The sequence below is a fragment of the Nicotiana sylvestris genome, chromosome 3, assembly GCF_000393655.2.
Source record: "Nicotiana sylvestris chromosome 3, ASM39365v2, whole genome shotgun sequence".
Lineage (NCBI taxonomy): Eukaryota > Viridiplantae > Streptophyta > Magnoliopsida > Solanales > Solanaceae > Nicotiana > Nicotiana sylvestris.
In genome coordinates, this window is record NC_091059.1 from 148,883,170 (window position 1) to 148,901,871 (window position 18,702).

Here is an 18,702-nt window from a genome sequence, read left to right on the forward strand (position 1 = left end):
ATTATGTACACTCTGATGTTTGGGGTCCTTCCAAAACACCTTCATTGGGTGGGAAGCACTATTTTGTAACCTTTGTTGATGATTTTTCCCGAAGAGTATGGGTGTATACAATGAAGAGCAAAGATGAAGTGTTGGGAATTTTTCTCAAATGGAAGACGATGGTGGAGAATCAAACAGGCAAGAGGATCAAGTGTATTCGCACAGACAATGGAGGTGAATACAAAAATGATCATTTCAATAAAGTCTGTGAAAATGATGGCATTGTCTGACACTTCACTATCAGACATACACCACAATAGAATGGAGTGGCAGAACATATGAACCGGACCTTGCTGGAGAAGATATGGTGTATGTTGTCCAATGCTGGCTTGGGAAAAGATTTTTGGGCTGAGGCAGTTACATATTCATGCCACCTCATTAATCGTCTACCATCTGCTGCTATTGATGGTAAGACACCATTTAAAAAATGGTATGGAAAGCCTGTTGTAGATTATGACTCTTTGCACGTGTTTGGATCAACTACATATTATCATGTGACAGAGTCAAAATTGGATCCAAGACAAAGAAGGGTATTTTTATGGGGATTACTTCTGGAGTCAAAGGATATCTCTTATGGTGTCCTATGACAAAGAAAGTAATATTCAGCAGGGATGTTACCTTTGATCAATCTGCTATGGTAAATAAGGTAACAGAAGATACCAAACAAAATGAGGGTGCTTCTAAGCAGGTGGAGTTTGAAGGAAAATTTATTTTTCCTACACAAGAAGTAGAGGAGGAAACAAATGAAGATTATCCTATGGAAGAAGAGCCAGTAGAGAGGGAGATTCCAACTCAGGAACCTCAACAACAACTTGAATCAATAGCAACCAGTATGCCAAAAAGGACAATAACAAAACTTGTTTGTCTTATAGAGACGGTTGCTTGTGCAACCTCAATTGTAGCTGATGATGTTCCTACCACTTATAAAGACGCAGTCCAAAGTTCAGAAGAAGATAAGTGGAGGATTGCCATGAATGATGAAATACAGTCCCTTCATCAGAATCATACATGGAGATTGGCCAATCTCCCGAAGGGAAAGAAAGCAATTGGGTGCAAATGGGTATTTGCAAAGAAAGAAGGATTTCCTAACCAAGTAGATGTTCGCTACAAAGCAAGATTGGTGGCCAAAGGATATGCTCAAAAGGAGGGAATTGATTACAATGAAGTGTTTTCTCCAGTTGTAAAACATTCCTCCATTAGAATTATGTTGGCTTTGGTAGCACAATTGGATTTGGAACTAGTTCAGATGGATGTAAAAACTGCGTTTTTACATGGAAACTTGGAGGAGGAAATCTACATGACTCAGCCAGAAGGATTCAAAGTTGCTGGAAAAGAAAATATGGTGTGCAAACTTGAAAAATCGTTGTACGGATTGAAACAATCTTCTAGACAATGGTACAAGCGATTTGACGAGTTTATGTTGCGGCAAGGGTACAAGAGAAGCAAATACGATCATTGTGTGTATTTGCACAAGCTTAAAGATGGTTCCTTTGTATATCTTCTCCTATATGTTGATGATATGTTGATAGCTTCCAAGAATTCGGAAGAAATTGATAAGTTGAAGATTCAACTGAAGAAGGAGTTCGAGATGAAGGATTTGGGTGAGGCAAAGAAAATTCTTGGCATGGAGATAATTAGAGATAGACGTTCAAAGAAACTCTGTTTATCTCAAAAGGAATATTTGAAGAGAGTACTTCAACGTTTTGGCATAGATGACAAGACTAAGCCAGTTAGTACTCCACTTGCTTCCCATTTTAAGCTAAGTACTACTATGTCGCCAATGGATGAAGCTGAACGAGAGTATATGTCAAAGGTACCATACGCAAATGTTGTTGGTAGCTTGATGTATGCAATGGTTTGCACAAGGCCTGACATTTCACAAGCTGTTGGAGTTATTAGCAGATATATGCACAATCCAGGGAAGGAGCATTGGCAAGCTGTGAAGTGGATTCTACGGTATATTCATAATACTGTAGATGTCGGGTTAGTTTTTGAGCAGGAAGACAATCAGTCTGTAGTTGGATATTGTGACTCAGATTTTGCGGGTGATCTGGACAAACGAAGATCAACTACTGGTTATGTGTTTACTTTTGCAAAGGCACCAGTTAGTTGGAAGTCTACTTTGCAGTCAACAGTTGCTTTGTCTACAACAGAGGCAGAGTACATGGCTATTACAGAGGCTGTGAAAGAGGCAATTTGGCTTCAAGGATTGCTAAAGGAGCTTGGTGTTGAACAAAAAGGTATCACAATTTTTTGTGATAGTCAAAGTGCTATTCAATTAGCGAAGAACCAAGTTTATCATGCAAGGACGAAGCACATTGATGTTCGGTATCATTTCGTACGAGAAATCATAGAAGAAGGTGGAGTCACGGTGAAGAAAATTCATACTACAGAGAATCCTGCTGATATGCTGACAAAGGTGGTGACTGCGGTCAAGTTTCAACATTGTTTGGATTTGATCAACATTGTTGAACACTGAAGATTGAAGATGAAGACACAACCAAAATTTGTTATTGAGAGAGAATTGAAAATGTGGAATTTTGCCAAGGTGGAGATTTGTTGAAGTTTGGCAAAATGCCAAAGTCCCACATTGGTTGGGAGTTAAGTTTGGGGGGGATTTTTCCCCTATAAAAGAAGGCCTAATGTTTAGGATTGAAACACACCTCTCATTTGCCTTCTCATCTGTTTAAGGCATTTGTATCTTCTCTCTTTAGTATTATTTCACTTGTATTTTTGGAGTGAAATAAAATATTGGTTGTGTCCGAGGAGTAGGCAAAATTAGCCGAACCTCGTAAATTCTGGTGTTCCCTTTATTGTTGTTTTATTGTCTTATTTATTATTTGGTGGCTGTCATAATTTTTGGTATAGTAGTTGTGACTTATTCACACTATATACATTTGGCTTCCGCAACAATTGGTATCAGAGCCAAGGTACTGTCTAAGTATGCTCTGTGGTTGCAGCATAGTCTGATCTTCCACATCAGAAAAGATTTATCTTGGTAACTGAGTCAAGGTTCTGTCTGAGTATGCTCTGTGGTTGCAGCTTAGTCTGATCTTCCACACCAGAAAGGAAATAATCTTGATTTGTGTCGTCAGCTATTAAATAATATTTGTGTCAAAGATGGGAGACAATAAACAAGAAGAATCTACATCAAGTGTCAACAATACGTCATCATTGGCATCTTCGCTTATGACAAGAATTGTGTCAAATGCGAAATTTGCGGTCGAAATATTTGACGGGTCCGGACATTTTGGGATGTGGCAAGGCGAGGTTCTAGATGTCCTTTTTCAACAAGGGCTAGATCTGGCCATTGAAGAAAAGAAACCAGATGTTATTGGAGAAGAAGATTGGAGAATTATCAACCGTGTTGCTTGCGGTACCATTCGATCCTACCTTGCTAGAGAGCAGAAATATCCATACACAAAGGAAACTTCTGCAAGTAAATTATGAGTGAATAAAGATTTCTTCGTGAGCCAGGGACGGCTCAACCCCAAGGCAACTAAAGCCAAGGATTTAGGTCCCAAAAAATATAGGCTCAAGTATTATTACATATATAACAAGTATATCTTAAATAATTGCTCTTATAATTCTTTATAATAAATTAGAAAATCCTTTGATCAACCATTTGCTATATGAATAATCATTATGGCATAGTCCACACATTATGCTATTTTTCGGGGCGAATTTAGTTGAGCTATAACAAATAAATGTCATACACTTAAATGACTTCCTCTTTTAGTCTTCTTATTCTCTTCAATTTGGATTAACTTTCACTTTACAATAGCTTCTGTACATACCTTGAGCTAATTAGCTCCATATTGATTTTTGGATTTATTTTATAACAAAAGTACTACGAAAAACTATCCATGTAAAAGATAGTACTCTAATAGCTATACTCAATGAAATAAAAGATTTAATTCTTCTTTTACATACCTATATAATATTTCTCATTGAAAAATAAAGACATTTTCCCCGACGGAAAGATGTTTTTCGAAAGTAAAATAAATAAAACTTTATCTAAGATAAACAATATCTCAAGAATGATTAAATAAATCAGCTATATTATCAATTAGGAAAAAAATATTAAAAGGAGTTGGTTGTAAAATATAATTAATATAATTGCCTCCAAAGGCCTTTAATAACAATTCAGCTTTAGGCTCTATACTCCATCGAGCCGCCACTGTCGTTATCTATGTGGTAGTATACGTAATTTTTGCAATCATATATAGTGAATGACGGCATTAAAAGGCAGTCCTCGAGTTTGTTAGCAGATTTTTTTTTTAATTTTCCAAATAATTATACTCTTACCTTTTCATTTTATAGGACAATGTTTAATTGGGTACAGACTTTAAGTTTAAGTAATAAAATCTTTTAAAAACTTGTTGTCTTAAATATGCTTTCAAAGTGTGAACACCTAATTTTTGCACTATTTAACACCTCCTAAAGTTATTAGTGTTTTGTTATTTTAATTATTTTTTTCAATTTTTGTGATTTTAATTGCATATTTCCTATCATAAAATACTAAAAAAATAGTTCTTTCTTTATTTGTGCATTTTAAGAATTAACTAGTTGTTCAGTTGGTGAATTAATTTAGTTAATTGATCATTAGAATAAGTTATTTAATTAATTTATTTGTGTAAAATTAGTTTAATAAGTAGGATTAAGGAAGAAATTTGGCCAAATTTGAAAGAAAAAAGTGTCCAAGAGTGCAAGATAAAGGGCTGACATTGAAAGGGTTTGAAACTACGTAGTTTTGCCTCAAAACTACGTCGTTTCACTAAATGAAACAAGATCAAATCATACCCATCCATTCCATCTTGATCCAATGGATCTCATTCACTCTTGGCTTAAGTATTTAAAGCCTCAAAAATCTGAAAATTGTCCTCATTTTCACACATAATTCTTTTCTCCTTCTTCTCTCTTCTCTCTCTCTTCACTCTCTCTACGCCGCCCCAGCTCCGCCCACCGCCGCCGGCGGACCACCTCCAAACACCTCCAAATTCACACCACGTAATCTCCACAACTTCCTTCTTCCATATCTCCAAACCAAATCCTTCAAAAATCTCTCAAACTCCTTGAATCTTAGATCTAGGAAACTTTCCCGTCACTTTTTTGCCCAAATTCTTGAAGCTCCAACCACTACCACCCCACAATACTTACATCAATGGATAAAGCTCCTCAAGACCTAGCTATTCATGCCAATTTCACCATGAAAATCCGGCGATCAAAATCCGGCCAAATTCCGACGACCTCCCCGAACACCCTCTTTTGGCATACCACCATTTTTTCGGCCACTTGAATTATAAAATGGTAAAAATCCTATTATTTTTCGTGGCTGATTTTTTATTTTATTTTTATTTTTTCAGATCTTATTTTTGTCTATTATTAATTATTTTAGCATTAGTTTTTGAAGTTTGAAATGTCAAATTTTCTGTTTTTGCACTTGTTGAAGTAGTAAAATAGTTTTGTGTTGATAAAAGTGAGGTAGTGAAAAATACTTAAGAGTATATGGTACTTGTTTGATTGTTTATTTACTACTTCAAGACTCTTTGAGTACAACACTCAAAAGTCAAATTGTTTGGTAAGAAAATGTAGACCTTTGGACAGTGTTTGAATAAAAGTCTGTCTTTGAATAGTGGAGAGTAGATTTTGTTTGAAATACTTGACAAGATTTGAACCAGAAAGTCTGGCATTTTGAATTTAAGAGCAGATTTTATAGAAAAATCTGTCAAAAAGATTGATTTTTAATTTTTTTGAAATAGCTGATTGTTTTGATATAAAAGGAGGACACTCCATCTTACTGAGGGAGCTCTAGACACACAAAAAAGAGAAAAATCAGTAGCTATAATATCCCTTAGCAGCTTTTGTGAGTTGATTCTTAAGTGAAAAACTTGTTTAAGGAAAATAGAGTAGTGTTGAAAGATTTTTCTGGAGTTACATAATTGTACTGCTTTGCTGGAGTATTTCTAGTTTATTTTCTTAGGTTTGAATCTGCCGGTTGTCGCTGTCTTTTGCTGTTGTTGCTGCCCGTTTAATTGTTTTGCTGTTGATTTTGGAAAGAGCTGACTCTGCTGTATTTGTTCTTCTTTCTGTTGTCCAGGTAATTTTCGGACCATGTAAACTCATAAAATCGAGTTGGAATGAAAGATAATGACGCTGGAAAATATTAGTAGCTTTATCCTTCTATTGTAATTCATTTTTATATGCTCTTGAATGTTTGATAATGTTATAACGATATGTTAGTTAATTAAATTGTGTTAAACATCTTTAATTATTTTTATTTTTGCAAAGCATTAGATATAATTCCACTTACATTTGGTTGTCTGAAATGAGCATATATATTAAAATATGAACCCTTGTAGCCATGTTTGTCCCTTTGTTGTCACCAAGCTAAGTTTTTATTATTATTATTATTATTATTATTATTATTATTATTATTATTATTATTATTATTATTATTATTATTATTATTATTATTATTATTATTATTATATTTTAGAGTCCCAATAATCTTTTTTTTATCTCTTAAAGAATACTTATTTAGTAAGGTAGTTAAGTTGTAGATTAGAAAGACAATCTGTAAACTTATTTTTGTAAATATTTGACTACGGATTGCAAATAGCAAGATATGGCCAAATCTGTAACATAGCTTTAAAAGGCCATATCTGCAGATTTAAAGTCCAAAAGCATATGGGCTTTTGGATTTTGTCTTGGACATGAGCCCATTTGACTCCATCAACCCAATAGTGGGTTGCCTCATTCAATGTCAAGACAAGCCCACATCTTACTAGTTTTAAGCAATGTCAATTGATAATTTTCTCTCATTACTCTCATCTTTTAAAGTAGTACTCATAACAATAATTTTCTCTCATTAGTTCAGTTGTAGATTATTATTCAAATATTTTCTTTATTTTTTTTAAATAAATAAAAACGGACATAAGAAAAGCATAAAAATCAAATAAACCACAGTTTATCCAAGTTTAATTCAAGCCAAATGTAGTTAATAAAGCGACCGTGCTAGAACCACGGGACTCAGGGAATGCCTTACACTTTCTCCCTGGTCAACAGAATTCCTTACCCGGACATTATTTTCGCAGACCAATAATAATAGAGTCAAACCTTCCTTTGAATAGGGATTCAAACAAAAGGTGATTTGGAACACCAGTAGAAATCAATTCCAAGTGGCGACTCTGTAAATAAAATAATCCCTACTTCAAATTTGTCACTTTAATTGGTAAAGCTCTTTAACCCACAATCCATAATATTTTACACTTATCTCTTAAAGGGGTAAAAAGAGGTGTGACAGCTCTGGCGACTCTGCTGGGGACAACCAGAATTCGAGCTTGTACATTGACTTTATTTGGCTTTATTAATTTTTTGTATATAACTGTGATCTATTTGGGCATAATGTGCTACTTGCTTGCTCTTTACCGCTTTGATATTGTTGAACTGTTTTATGAATTGTCTTGTTGCGCACCCCCTTTGAGTCTTCTGAATACAACCTCGGGAATCGCGGATACGCGCCCTATTCTTTGTTGAGATAAAGCCGGTGGGCCTGGGATCCCGGTGAAGGATTATTAGTCACCCATATTTAAGAACGGGGAGGGTCCAGTAGTTAAGCCGAAGAAGTATTGCTCCTGGTACGCTACCCCTTCACAACTCGAGTTGTTCGCTCGTTTTATGGTCAGTCTAGATACGCCTCATCCCCTAGGACTTTTAAAATATAGAAGAACAAGCCACATGACTGGTTATCCTTAGTAGGATCGTTTTGTTGCATCATATGCACTTGACTTAGCGAAGCTCGGCACAGGGGCCGAGTCCGTATAAGATAGGTATCCTTTTTGAGACCATCATGTTCACTTATGTGCTACTTGTTGCATCATTTGGAAGGCTTGCTTGCATTTGTTGACCGGCTTTAGAAAATTAGTTGAGCGAAAAAAGAAAAAGAAAAGTCATTCCCCAGTTTTGTACAGGTAATTCGTTTTTACCAAATAAAAATAAGATAAAAATGGTCTAGTCTTGGTTTGAACTATGCAGGTCCGATTCTCACAATTTTAGTAGAGTACGTAAGAAACCTTCATCAGGGTTGGCCCCCAATTTTCAAAAAAAAAAATCAAATATGTTTCCCTTTACTTCCTTCTTTAGAAAATAATTTCTTAGAGACCCCAATTTTTGAAAAATCAAAAAAAAAAATCAAAAATATTTTCTTCTTTTTTCTTTTATAAGTCTTTCTTCCACAAAAAAACATCAAAATCAGATTTTTTTTTCTTCAAAAATCACAAATAAATAAATGAAAAAGAAAAAATCAAAAATTCCAATTTTTTTTTGTTGAATTCCAAATTTTTTTTTCTGCTTCAGAAGTTTTTCTTTCAAAAATTGAAAAAACAAAAATATTCGAAATTCAGAAATATTTTATTTCTTCTTTAGAAGTTTTTATTTCAAAAAATTCCAAAAAAAAAAGAAACTTTAAAAATGAAAAAAAAAAACTTTTTTTTTAATTCTTTCTTTCAACAATTCCAAAAAACAAAATGAAAAAAAAATCGCTCTTCTTTAGAAGTCTCACTTTTAACAATTCAATAAAAAAATTGAAATCTAAAAAAAATATCTTTCTTCTTTTGAATTTTTTCTTTCTACAAAAAACAAATCCAAAATTATTTTCCTTGTTAGGAGCTTTCGTGGAGTTATTTGTATATGAGTAAAAAACGAGAGTTAGTTTGTGTACTTTATTCCTGATTTTTTCTGAACTACGTAATGTTCTGATTCATGCGGCGTCATGATACGTAGGCAATCCCCATCGGATTCGATCATAACCATAGAATTAACTGAGGCAAAAATAAACTAAAAAAAAAGAAAGAAAAGAAAAAAAGAGAGTGAAAAAAAAATAAAAGAGTGACAAAAAAAAGGAGAATGCCAAAAAAATAAAAAGCGACAGAGACGAAAAAAATCAAGAGTGATTAAATAGAGGTAGAAATAAAAGAAGTACATACTTAAAGGGTTAGTTAAGGCCAGGATGAAACATGCAACCGTTCAAACACATGGTAGAAATGTTTAACTATTAGGTGCATTGCATCCCCAACGTGCGATTTCCTATGTGTTAAATGTCTCAAAACCAACCAGGTTGTGGTGTGAGCAAATTAGTCAGGTTCTGTTCAAGTGGTTGGTTTTGTTGGTATGCAGTGATGAACGCGTAACCTTGCACGCGGCCACAACATTATACACAAAACTGAGCTCCATCTCCCAGAAATGCACATCCTTACCCAGCTCCATATAATCCCCAACCAAATGATCTCCGATACAATCCTCTCCCAAGAGAGCCTTTCAGAAAGAATCAGTTCACTCCTATTGGTGAATCGTATTCAAGCTTGTTCCAAAAGCTAATCAGGCTAGATCTATTGCAGCTAGTGGCCCCGAAATGGCTGAAGCCCTAATCCCCCTCGCACCGAGCTGACGCTAGGTATGAATACCACTCTGGAGCAGTGGGACACAGTACAAAGGACTGTTGGACCCTCAAAAGGGCAGTTGAAGATTTGATTGAAGCTGAAAGAATCATTTTTCGGGATGAAGAAGCTCCTGATGTGATGAACAATCTATTGTCTGCCCACAACATCAGGCCAATGGTCGGAATGATTTGTGAAACTGAGGAATTTGATCTGACACTGAAGGCCATTGTAGCCATTGCCGAGACAGAAGAAAAGCTAAAAAATGGCCGCCAAGTATGAAAGTTCCCTATCAGACGGGAGTCTTAGTAGCCAGTCTTGCTATCCTTTCTTCGTCCGAATTATCTCAGGGTGTAATCCGGGTATTTTACTTTATTGTCTTATTTTCCGTTGTAAACCCTTCTATAAAAAAAACCAAAAAAATCAAAAAATCAAATGAAATCAATATTTCATTGTCTAGGATTGTCTCTTTTCTTAATCTTGTCATTTTCTTATTCTCTTTTTAGTTCTGTTAAATGCATATTTCAATAACATGACATGCTTGCGGACTCCATGCCCAGATCCTGAAAGCTGTCAGGCCTCGAAATAATGAATCAAGGATTAGATCGAAATGAAGATAAAGTTTAAGGAAATAAAACAAAGAGTTGGAACAACTGAAGGAAAATTGGTTCCCGGATTGGAAAGGTTTGTACATTGCAACAAGAGTACTGCCAAAAGAGTGCGTTGCACTTGGGACACATCGAAGGAAATGTCCCTGAAATAACTGTCAATGCAAATGCAGTCAAAAGGTACTATATTGGATCCTCCATATAGTACTAATATTCTCCAATTGGGATGACGAAGGCTTTCATTCTCGCTAACCAAACACTATCAACACTTTGCATACCCTTTGAGTCGGCTCCCATTCTTTGATCACCCTCTTTGGAACCTGAAAGTGTTATTGAAAAATGAAATGAAAAAAAAAGAAGAAAAAGAAAAAAATGTACAAAAAAAGAGGAAGAAAAGACAAAGAAAAAGAAAAAAAAGAGGAAAAGGAAAGGAAAGAGAAAGAGCAAACAAAACAAAACAGAAGAACGAAAGAAAAAAAAAGTTCCCTGAACTACGTTCGACTTGATTCCGAAAGGATACATAGGCAACCTCTCTCTTGGGTTCAGTCACACTAAAATAAAAATCCAAATTCCTCCAAAAGTGAAACTGGGACAGATGTTGTAATGGTCCGGCGATGATCCCGCCTGAATGGTTCCAAAGTTGTAATTCGATCCAAATCATTTTTACCCAAATCCTTTCAAGTCCTTCCGATCAATCGGTGAGAATGTTCAAGGATCAGAGAATACGACTACTTGGATCCGATGTAATAAAAATGAGAGAAATAAAATGAGAGAGTCTTATTGGTGAAAACCCACACGGGTACCATGAGGCGATGGTAAGAAGAGAAATAAAAAATAAGAGAGTCTTGTTAGTTAAAACTCGTAACGAGCACTATAAGACGAGAAAAAAAATGAGAGAGGTCAGCTCGTGAAAACCCGCAAAGGGCGCCCCTGATCGAAAAGAGGATCCTCACAGCCATCGGCACCGACAGAGTCCTGGCAAGGTTTCTCGATTTTGAGGAAAAAGTTGTGATGAATTTCTGAGAGTCGGACGGTTTACACAGATCAGGCATCCAGTCCAAAAGGCATGTCATGTTCATTGAAGTCCGCATGTACTCACGATAAGTCCTTCTTTCCTTTTCCCGAAAGGGACACTTCTTGTTTTAAACTCATTCTCTATTCCATTGTTTGTTTTCTTTGAATCCCTTTCGGTCTAACACTGTTCCGAATCTAAGACAAACAAAGGATGACAAGACTAATTTATAGGGTTCTCATTTGGTGCGAGCTAATGTGCAGAAAGGCACCCAGCCTCGTACGAGCATCAAGTCGACCCCGACTAGCCATGGCGGCCGATGTTTCGAAATCAAACTCTTGGAAAGAGAAAATCAAATGGAGCGCCTATAAAGGCAAATAAAGTTGAAAAGGTTGAGTCCCACGTGGCTAACCGTCTCGGCAAAGAGTTGAAAAAAGCCAAGGTATCCCAAATGCTCTGAATTTGAAGTTGGGAGAAAGAAGCCAGAAAAGAAAGGCCAACGAAGGCGAAATAAAATTGGAAAAGGTTAAGTCCCACGCGACTAGCCGTTGCAGCAAAGTTTGAGGAGCCGAAAGTTCCCCAATGCTCCGAAGAAAAGAATATAAAAAAAGAGAAATCAGAAGGAAAAGGCCTACGAAGGAAAGATAAAGTTGAAAAGGTTGAGTTCCACCAACCAATCATCATGACAAAGTCTAGATAAGCTAGAGTTTCTCCAGAGTCAGAAAGACAATCGGTATTCAGGAAGCAACCAGTTTCAGTTGAAAGGGCCGAGATCAAGTGATCAAAACAATCAAGGCCACAAAACCAACCACCACTTTGAAAACTCACAAATATTTCTTTGTTTGAAGCAGGGACACAACATGTAGAATGGTTATTTTAAAAGAACGAATGTCACCAAACCTTAACCCAGGTAGAACATTTTCGCCTAGGGGATCCAGCTCATTGTTCCGGGTAGAAGCACTCTTCGCTCAGGTTGTTTTTACGCAGCTTAACTCAGGTAGAACTTTTTCGCCTAGGGGGATCCAACTCATAGTTCCGGGTAGAAGTACTCTTCGCTCAGGTTGTTTTACGTAGCTTAACCCAGGTAGAACCTTTTCGTCTAGGGGGATCCAGCTAATATTTCCGGATAGAAGTACTCTTCGCTCAGGTTGTTTTACATTAGCTTAACCTAGGTATAACCTTTTCGCCTAGGGGGATCCAGCTCATAGTTCTGGGTAGAAGTACTCTTCGCTCAGGTTGTTTTTACGTAGCTTAACCCAGGTAGAACATTTTCGCCTAGGGGGATCCAGCTCATATTTCCGGGTAGAAGTACTCTTCACTCAGGTTGTTTTACGTAGCTTAACCCAGGTAGAATCATTTCGCCTAGGGGGATCCATCTGATATTTCCGGGTAGAAGTACTCTTCGCTCAGGTTGTTTTACATTAGCTTACCAGGTAGAACCTTTTCGCCTAGGGGGATCCAACTTATAATTCTAGGTAGAAGTACTCTTTGCTCAGGTTGTTTATATGTAGCTTAACCCAGGTAGAACTTTTTCGCCTAGGGGGATCCAGCTCATATTTCCGGGTAGAAGTACTCTTTACTCAGGTTGTTCTACGTAGCTTAACTTAGGTAGAACCGTTTCGCCTAGGGGGATCCAGCTCATAGTTTCTGGGTAGAAGTACTCTTCGCTCAAGGTGTTTTACGTAGCTTAACCCAGGTAGAACTGTTTCGCCTAGGGGTATTCAGCTCATACTTTCCGGGTAGAAGTACTCTTCGCTCAGGGTGTTTTACGTAGCTTAACCCAGGTAGAACCATTTCGCCTAGGGGGATCCAGCTCATATTCCGGGTAGAAGTACTCTTCGCTCAGGGTGTTTTACGTAGCTTAACCCAGGTAGAACCCTTTCGCCTAGGGGGATCTAGCTCATAGTTTCCGGGTAGAAGTACTCTTTGCTCAAGGTGTTTTACGTAGCTTAACCCAGGTAGAACCGTTTCGCCTAGGGGGATCCAACTCATAATTTCCGGGTAGAAGTACTCTTCGCTCAGGGTGTTTTACGTAGCTTAACCCAGGTAGAACCGTTTCGCCTAGGGGGATCCAACTCATAGTTTTCGAGTAGAAGTACTCTTCGCTCAGGGTGTTTTACGTAGCTTAACCTAGGTAGAACCGTTTCGCCTAGGGGGATCCAGCTCATAATTTTTACGGGTAGAAGTAATCTTCACTCAGGTTGTTTAATATAGTTTCTCAGATCGAACCTTTTTTCACCTAGAAGGATTCAACACTTTATCAATAATACATGGTGCTAACACCTGATTCTATTTACTTCCAGTAAGATATGGTACCGACCCCTGGTTACATTTCCTTTCAGTAGTACGGGATACCGATCCCTGGTTACACAATCATTCGTTACCAGATTTTATCTCTTTTAGCTAGTTTATACTACTATTTCTGTCTGCTTTTTCAATAAATTAGATAATTTACAGATTTCTCTAATAACTCACAAAATTTTTCTAGTGTCAGACTGGGGCAGAAAATTTTTTGTTCGTTTTTGTTTGTCTTTGATGGTTTTGCAGGCTCGGCCGTATAGCACAAGTGAAGATTAAAGTTTGCAGTTTCAGTTTCTCATCAGAAGGAAGAAGTCTTTCGATCATAGGATAGTTGGAGTTAATTTTGACAATGTGTCAGTAACCTAGCTTCTCAAGATTCATCTTCTCAATTTCAGATCAGGAAAGCAAGCAACTGAAATTGAGTCATAATCGTTTCTTCAAAGAGTATCAAAATCCAATCTAAGGTCAACGCAAGCGAGCAGGTCAAGAATCAAGATTTGACTCCAGAAGACGCATAGATAGGAATTTTGTACTCTTAGTTTGTAGACATATATAGTACTCTTCTCTTTTTCTTTTTTGATGTAAGAAGCGAGTAACAACAATAGCAACAGCGACAGCAACAGCAGAAACAGTCTTAACTCTAGTGTCCGGTAGTCCCAAATACCAAATTTTTCCAGAACTACACTGACTTGATTCCTTTATAGCAAAGGATATATAGGCAGCCTCAGAAGCAAGGTTCGGTCACCTTTTTTTCAAAAAAAAAATTGGTTCGGTCACCTTTTTTTCAAAAAAAAAAAATTGCTTCCATTGGAGTGACATGTGAGCAAAAATTAGCTATGACATTCACTTTTCTTTGCACGAAAACTCTTCATGTTCTCGAGCAAAAAGGGGCAGCTGTGAACACCTAATTTTTGCACTATTTAACACCTCCTAAAGTTATTAGTGTTTTATTATTTTAATTATTTTTCTCAATTTTTGTGATTTTAATTGCATATTTCCTATCATAAATACTAAAAAAAAATAGTTCTTTCTTCATTTGTGCATTTTAAGAATTAACTAGCTATTCAGTTGTTGAATTAATCTAGTTAATTGATCATTAGAATAAGTTATTTAATTAATTTATTTGTGTAAACTTAGTTTAATAAGTAGGATTAAGGAAGAAATTTGGCCAAATTTGAAAGAAAAAGTGTCCAAGAGTGCAAGATAAAGGGCTGCCATTGAAAGAGTCTGAAACTACGTAGTTTTGCCTCAAAACTACGTCGTTTCACTAAATGAAACAAGATCAAATCATACACATTCATTCCATCTTGATCCAATGGATCTCATTCACTCTTGGCTTAGATATTTAAAGCCTCAAAAATCTGAAAATTATCCTCATTTTCACCCATAATTCTTTTCTCATTCTTCTCTCTTCTCTCTCTCTTCACTCTCTCTACGCCGCCCCAGCTCCGCTCACCGCCGCCGGCCGAAAATCGTTGCCGCCGGCGGACCACCTCCAAACACCTCCAAATTCACACCATGTAATCTCCACAACTTCCTTCTTCCATATCTCCAAACCAAATCCTTCAAAAATCTCTCAAACTCCTTGAATCTTAGATCTAGAAAACTTTTCCGTCACTTTTTTGCCAATTCTTGAAGCTCCAACCACTACCACCCCACAATACTTACATCAATGGATAGAACTCCTCAAGACCTAGCTATTGATGCCAATTTTACCATGAAAATCCGGCGATCAAAATCCGGCCAAATTCCGGCGACCTCCCCGAACACCCTCTTTTGGCATAACACCATTTTTTCGGCCACTTGAATTATAAACTAGTAAAAATCCTATTATTTTTCGTGGCTGATTTCTTATTTTATTTTTATTTTTTCAGATCTTATTTTTGTCTATTATTAATTATTTTAGCATTAGTTTTTGAAGTTTAAAATGTCAAATTTTCTGTTTTTGCACTTGTTGAAGTAGTAAAATAGTTTTGTGTTGATAAAAGTGAGGTAGTGAAAAATACTTAAGAGTATATGGTACTTGTTTGATTGTTTATTTACTACTTCAAGACTCTTTGAGTACAACACTCAAAAGTCAAATTGTTTGGTAAGAAAATGTAGACCTTTGGACAGTGTTTGAATAAAAGTCTGTCTTTGAATAGTGGAGAGCAGATTTTGTTTGAAATACTTGACAAGATTTGAACTAGAAAGTCTGTCATTTTGAATTTAAGAGCAGATTTGTAGAAAAATCTGTCAAAAAGATTGATTTTTAATTTTTTGAAATAGCTGATTGTTTTGATATAAAAGGAGGACACTCCATCTTACTGAGGGAGCTCTAGACACACAAAAAAGAGAAAAAAAATCAGTAGCTATAATATCCCTTAGCAGCTTTTGTGAGTTGATTCTTAAGTGAAAAACTTGTTTAAGGAAATTAGAGTAGTCTTGAAAGATTTTTCTGGAGTTACATAATTGTACTGTTTTGCTGGGGTATTTCTAGTTTATTTTCTTTGGTTTGAATCTGCCGGTTGTCGCTGTTGTTGCTGCCCGTTTAATTGTTTTGCTGTTGATTTTGGAAAGAGCTGACTCTGCTGTATTTGTTCTTCTTTCTGCTGTCCAGGTAATTTTCGGACCATGTAAACTCATAAAATCGAGTTGGAATGAAAGATAATGACGCTGGAAAATATTAGTAGCTTTATCCTTCTATTGTAATTCATTTTTATATGCTCTTGAATGTTTGATAATGTTATAACGATATATTAGTTAATTAAATTGTGTTAAACATCTTTAATTATTTTTATTTTTGCAAAGCATTAGATATAATTCCACTGGCATTTGGTTGTCTGAAAGGAGCATATATATTAAAATATGAACCCTTGTAGCCATGTTTGTCCCTTTGTTGTCACTAAGCTAAATTATTATTATTATTATTATTATTATTATTATTATTATTATTATTATTATTATTATATTTTAGAGTCCCAATAATCTTTTTTTTATCTCTTAAAAAATACTTATTTAGTAAGGTAGTTAAGTTGTAGATTAGAAAGACAATCTGTAAACTTATTTTTGTAAATATTTGGCTACGGATTGCAAATAGCAAGATATGGCAAAATCTGTAACATAGCTTTAAAAGACCATATCTGCAGATTTAAAGTCCAAAAGCATATGGGCTTTTGAATTTTGTCTTGGACATGAGCCCATCTGACTCCATCAACCCAATAGTGGGTTGCCTCATTCAATGTCAAGACAAGCCCACATCTTACTAGTTTTAAGCAATGTCAATTAATAATTTTCTCTCATTACTCTCATCTTTTAAATTAGTACTCATAACAATAATTTTCTCTCATTAGTTCAGTTGTAGATTATTATTCAAATCTTTTCTTTATTTTTTTTTAAAATAAATAAAAACGGACATAAGAAAAGCATAAAAATCAAATAAACCATAGTTTATCCAAGTTTAATTCAAGCCAAATGTAGTTAATAAAGAGACCGTGCTAGAACCACGGGACTCAGGAAATGCCTTACACCTTCTCCCCGGTCAACAGAATTCCTTACCCGGACTTTATTTTCGCAGACCAATAAATAGAGACAAACCTTCCTTTGAATAGAGATTCAAATAAAAGATGACTTTGAACACCAGTAGAAATCAATTCCAAGTGGCGACTCGGTAAATAAAATAATCCCTACTTCAAATTTGTCACTTTAATTGAAAAAATTCTTTAACCCACAATCCATAATATTTTACACTTATCTCTTGGAGGGGTAAAAAGGGGTGTGACATAAAGTATGTCAATTTATGTAAGTGGTGGCTGATGCAATATGAGATAAATGGATTGAACATCATTTTTTGCACTTGAGTTAAAATATACATGTAAAAGGATATTTGGTTTAAATTCTGAACACATAATTATAGTTGCAATGAAAAATTCGGGGATACCAAATAAAGTTTTAGTTTTAAGAGGTAGAGCTCATGACTGCACCAATTTTTTCCTTTTGATCGCTTTACTTTTCTCTATTCTTTTGTAAGCATAGTCCTTTTTCCATCAAGTCAGAAGACGTATAACATGAAGTTGTTTTAATCAATTGAATAAAGTGGATTATCAAGAGATTTATCAAGAGATTTTCTGGCACGAGATTATTTTTTTTAATTAAAGGTGGAAATATTTTTTTTAAAATTGAAATAATTATACAATTCAACTATAACTGTCAAAAACTAATTGCACATTTTAATTTTCTCGAGGAGGATTGCAAACAAATAGTTCTCATGGCCAACCATCTTAAGACCATAGACAAGTTAAATAAAATCAACAAACATGCTTATGAAACAGAAAATGATAGTAGTACATATATTAATAAACCTCCAAAGTACACATATAAAATCAACTGTGCTTCACGACCCTGCTATTTAATTTTGCTAGTTCGCTTATTAACTAGAACCGTTAGCATAACACAATTGACAAAGTGATCATAAAAAAAAATTCATGCAAACGCCAAAATGACCGACATAACAAAACCAGAATGAGGATTAATATAATTAATCGGGTACTTCGGCTTAGCAAGTGAAGCCAGTAGGAGGATTCCTTCCACAGTTGTTGAGAACAAGGCTAAGAGAGAGTGGCACATTGAGATTTATTCCCAGCACATTTGCCCTTATGGCTGTGCACAAGCAAACCGCCGCCTCTAAATCCGCCAGCCCCGCGATCAAACTGCAGCATGGCATCGTTGGAGGACTCCCAATTACCGCGCCCACCAATCCACCGACTAAATTTGCACATACACCCAACTTCAGAGCATCTCTCGGGCACCTGCCTTGTCCATTGCCACCTCCGCCGCCATTGCCCGAACCACCTCCGTTGCCGGAGCCGCCACCATTGCCCGAGCCACCAGTGTTACTGCCATTGCCACCACCATTACCGGTGCTAGGAGGATTATGATGACAAGAGCCACAATCAGTTCCACTGACTATGACAAAGAAAAGGAGATTCAATGAGAGGAAAAGGGTAACTGAGGCTCTTGTTTTGGAAGCCATGTTACAAGGAAGCTAAGGCAGAATGTACTCGTACAAAAACTGCAAACAGAAAGTTGCAAAGATGAGATGGTTGAATTGTCTGGTACTAATGTAGGGTATTTATAGTGCAAGGAGGAAGAACAATTTACGAACAATCCCTCTTAAAATAGTAATGCGTGTGCTGCGTGGTGTTGAAAAATAAGTTTGTCATTTTTACCAATTCTTAACTGTTATAGTGCTAGGAGGATGGTTTACTACTTTTGTTGTTTACAGCTCCTCTGCTACCTTCGTAGCGTGATGTAGGTAACTAGGGAG

At 36.1% G+C, this 18,702-nt stretch overlaps 1 protein-coding gene and 2 long non-coding RNA genes across 3 annotated transcripts; 2 read left to right on the top strand and 1 right to left on the bottom strand.

The window, feature by feature from the left end:
- Nucleotides 1–4,919: 4,919 nt before the first annotated feature.
- LOC138886923 (uncharacterized) lies at nt 4,920–6,303 on the top strand. Its single transcript, XR_011405883.1, has 2 exons — nt 4,920–5,349; nt 6,140–6,303. It is a non-coding gene; the product is annotated as an uncharacterized lncRNA (long non-coding RNA).
- Nucleotides 6,304–14,770: 8,467 nt separating this feature from the next.
- Nucleotides 14,771–16,170, top strand: LOC138886924 (uncharacterized). Its single transcript, XR_011405884.1, has 2 exons — nt 14,771–15,215; nt 15,997–16,170. It is a non-coding gene; the product is annotated as an uncharacterized lncRNA (long non-coding RNA).
- Nucleotides 16,171–17,678: 1,508 nt separating this feature from the next.
- LOC104241161 (14 kDa proline-rich protein DC2.15-like) lies at nt 17,679–18,534 on the bottom strand. Its single transcript, XM_009796080.2, has one exon. The coding sequence runs from the start codon at nt 18,406–18,408 to the stop codon at nt 17,932–17,934; it is 477 nt and encodes a 158-aa protein (XP_009794382.2). The 5' UTR covers nt 18,409–18,534; the 3' UTR covers nt 17,679–17,931.
- Nucleotides 18,535–18,702: the final 168 nt, after the last annotated feature.

What these genes read in the sequence shown, in the direction of transcription:
- LOC104241161 (XM_009796080.2), bottom strand. Translation starts at nt 18,408, where the DNA reads ATGGCTTCCAAAACAAGAGCCTCAGTTACCCTTTTCCTCTCATTGAAT.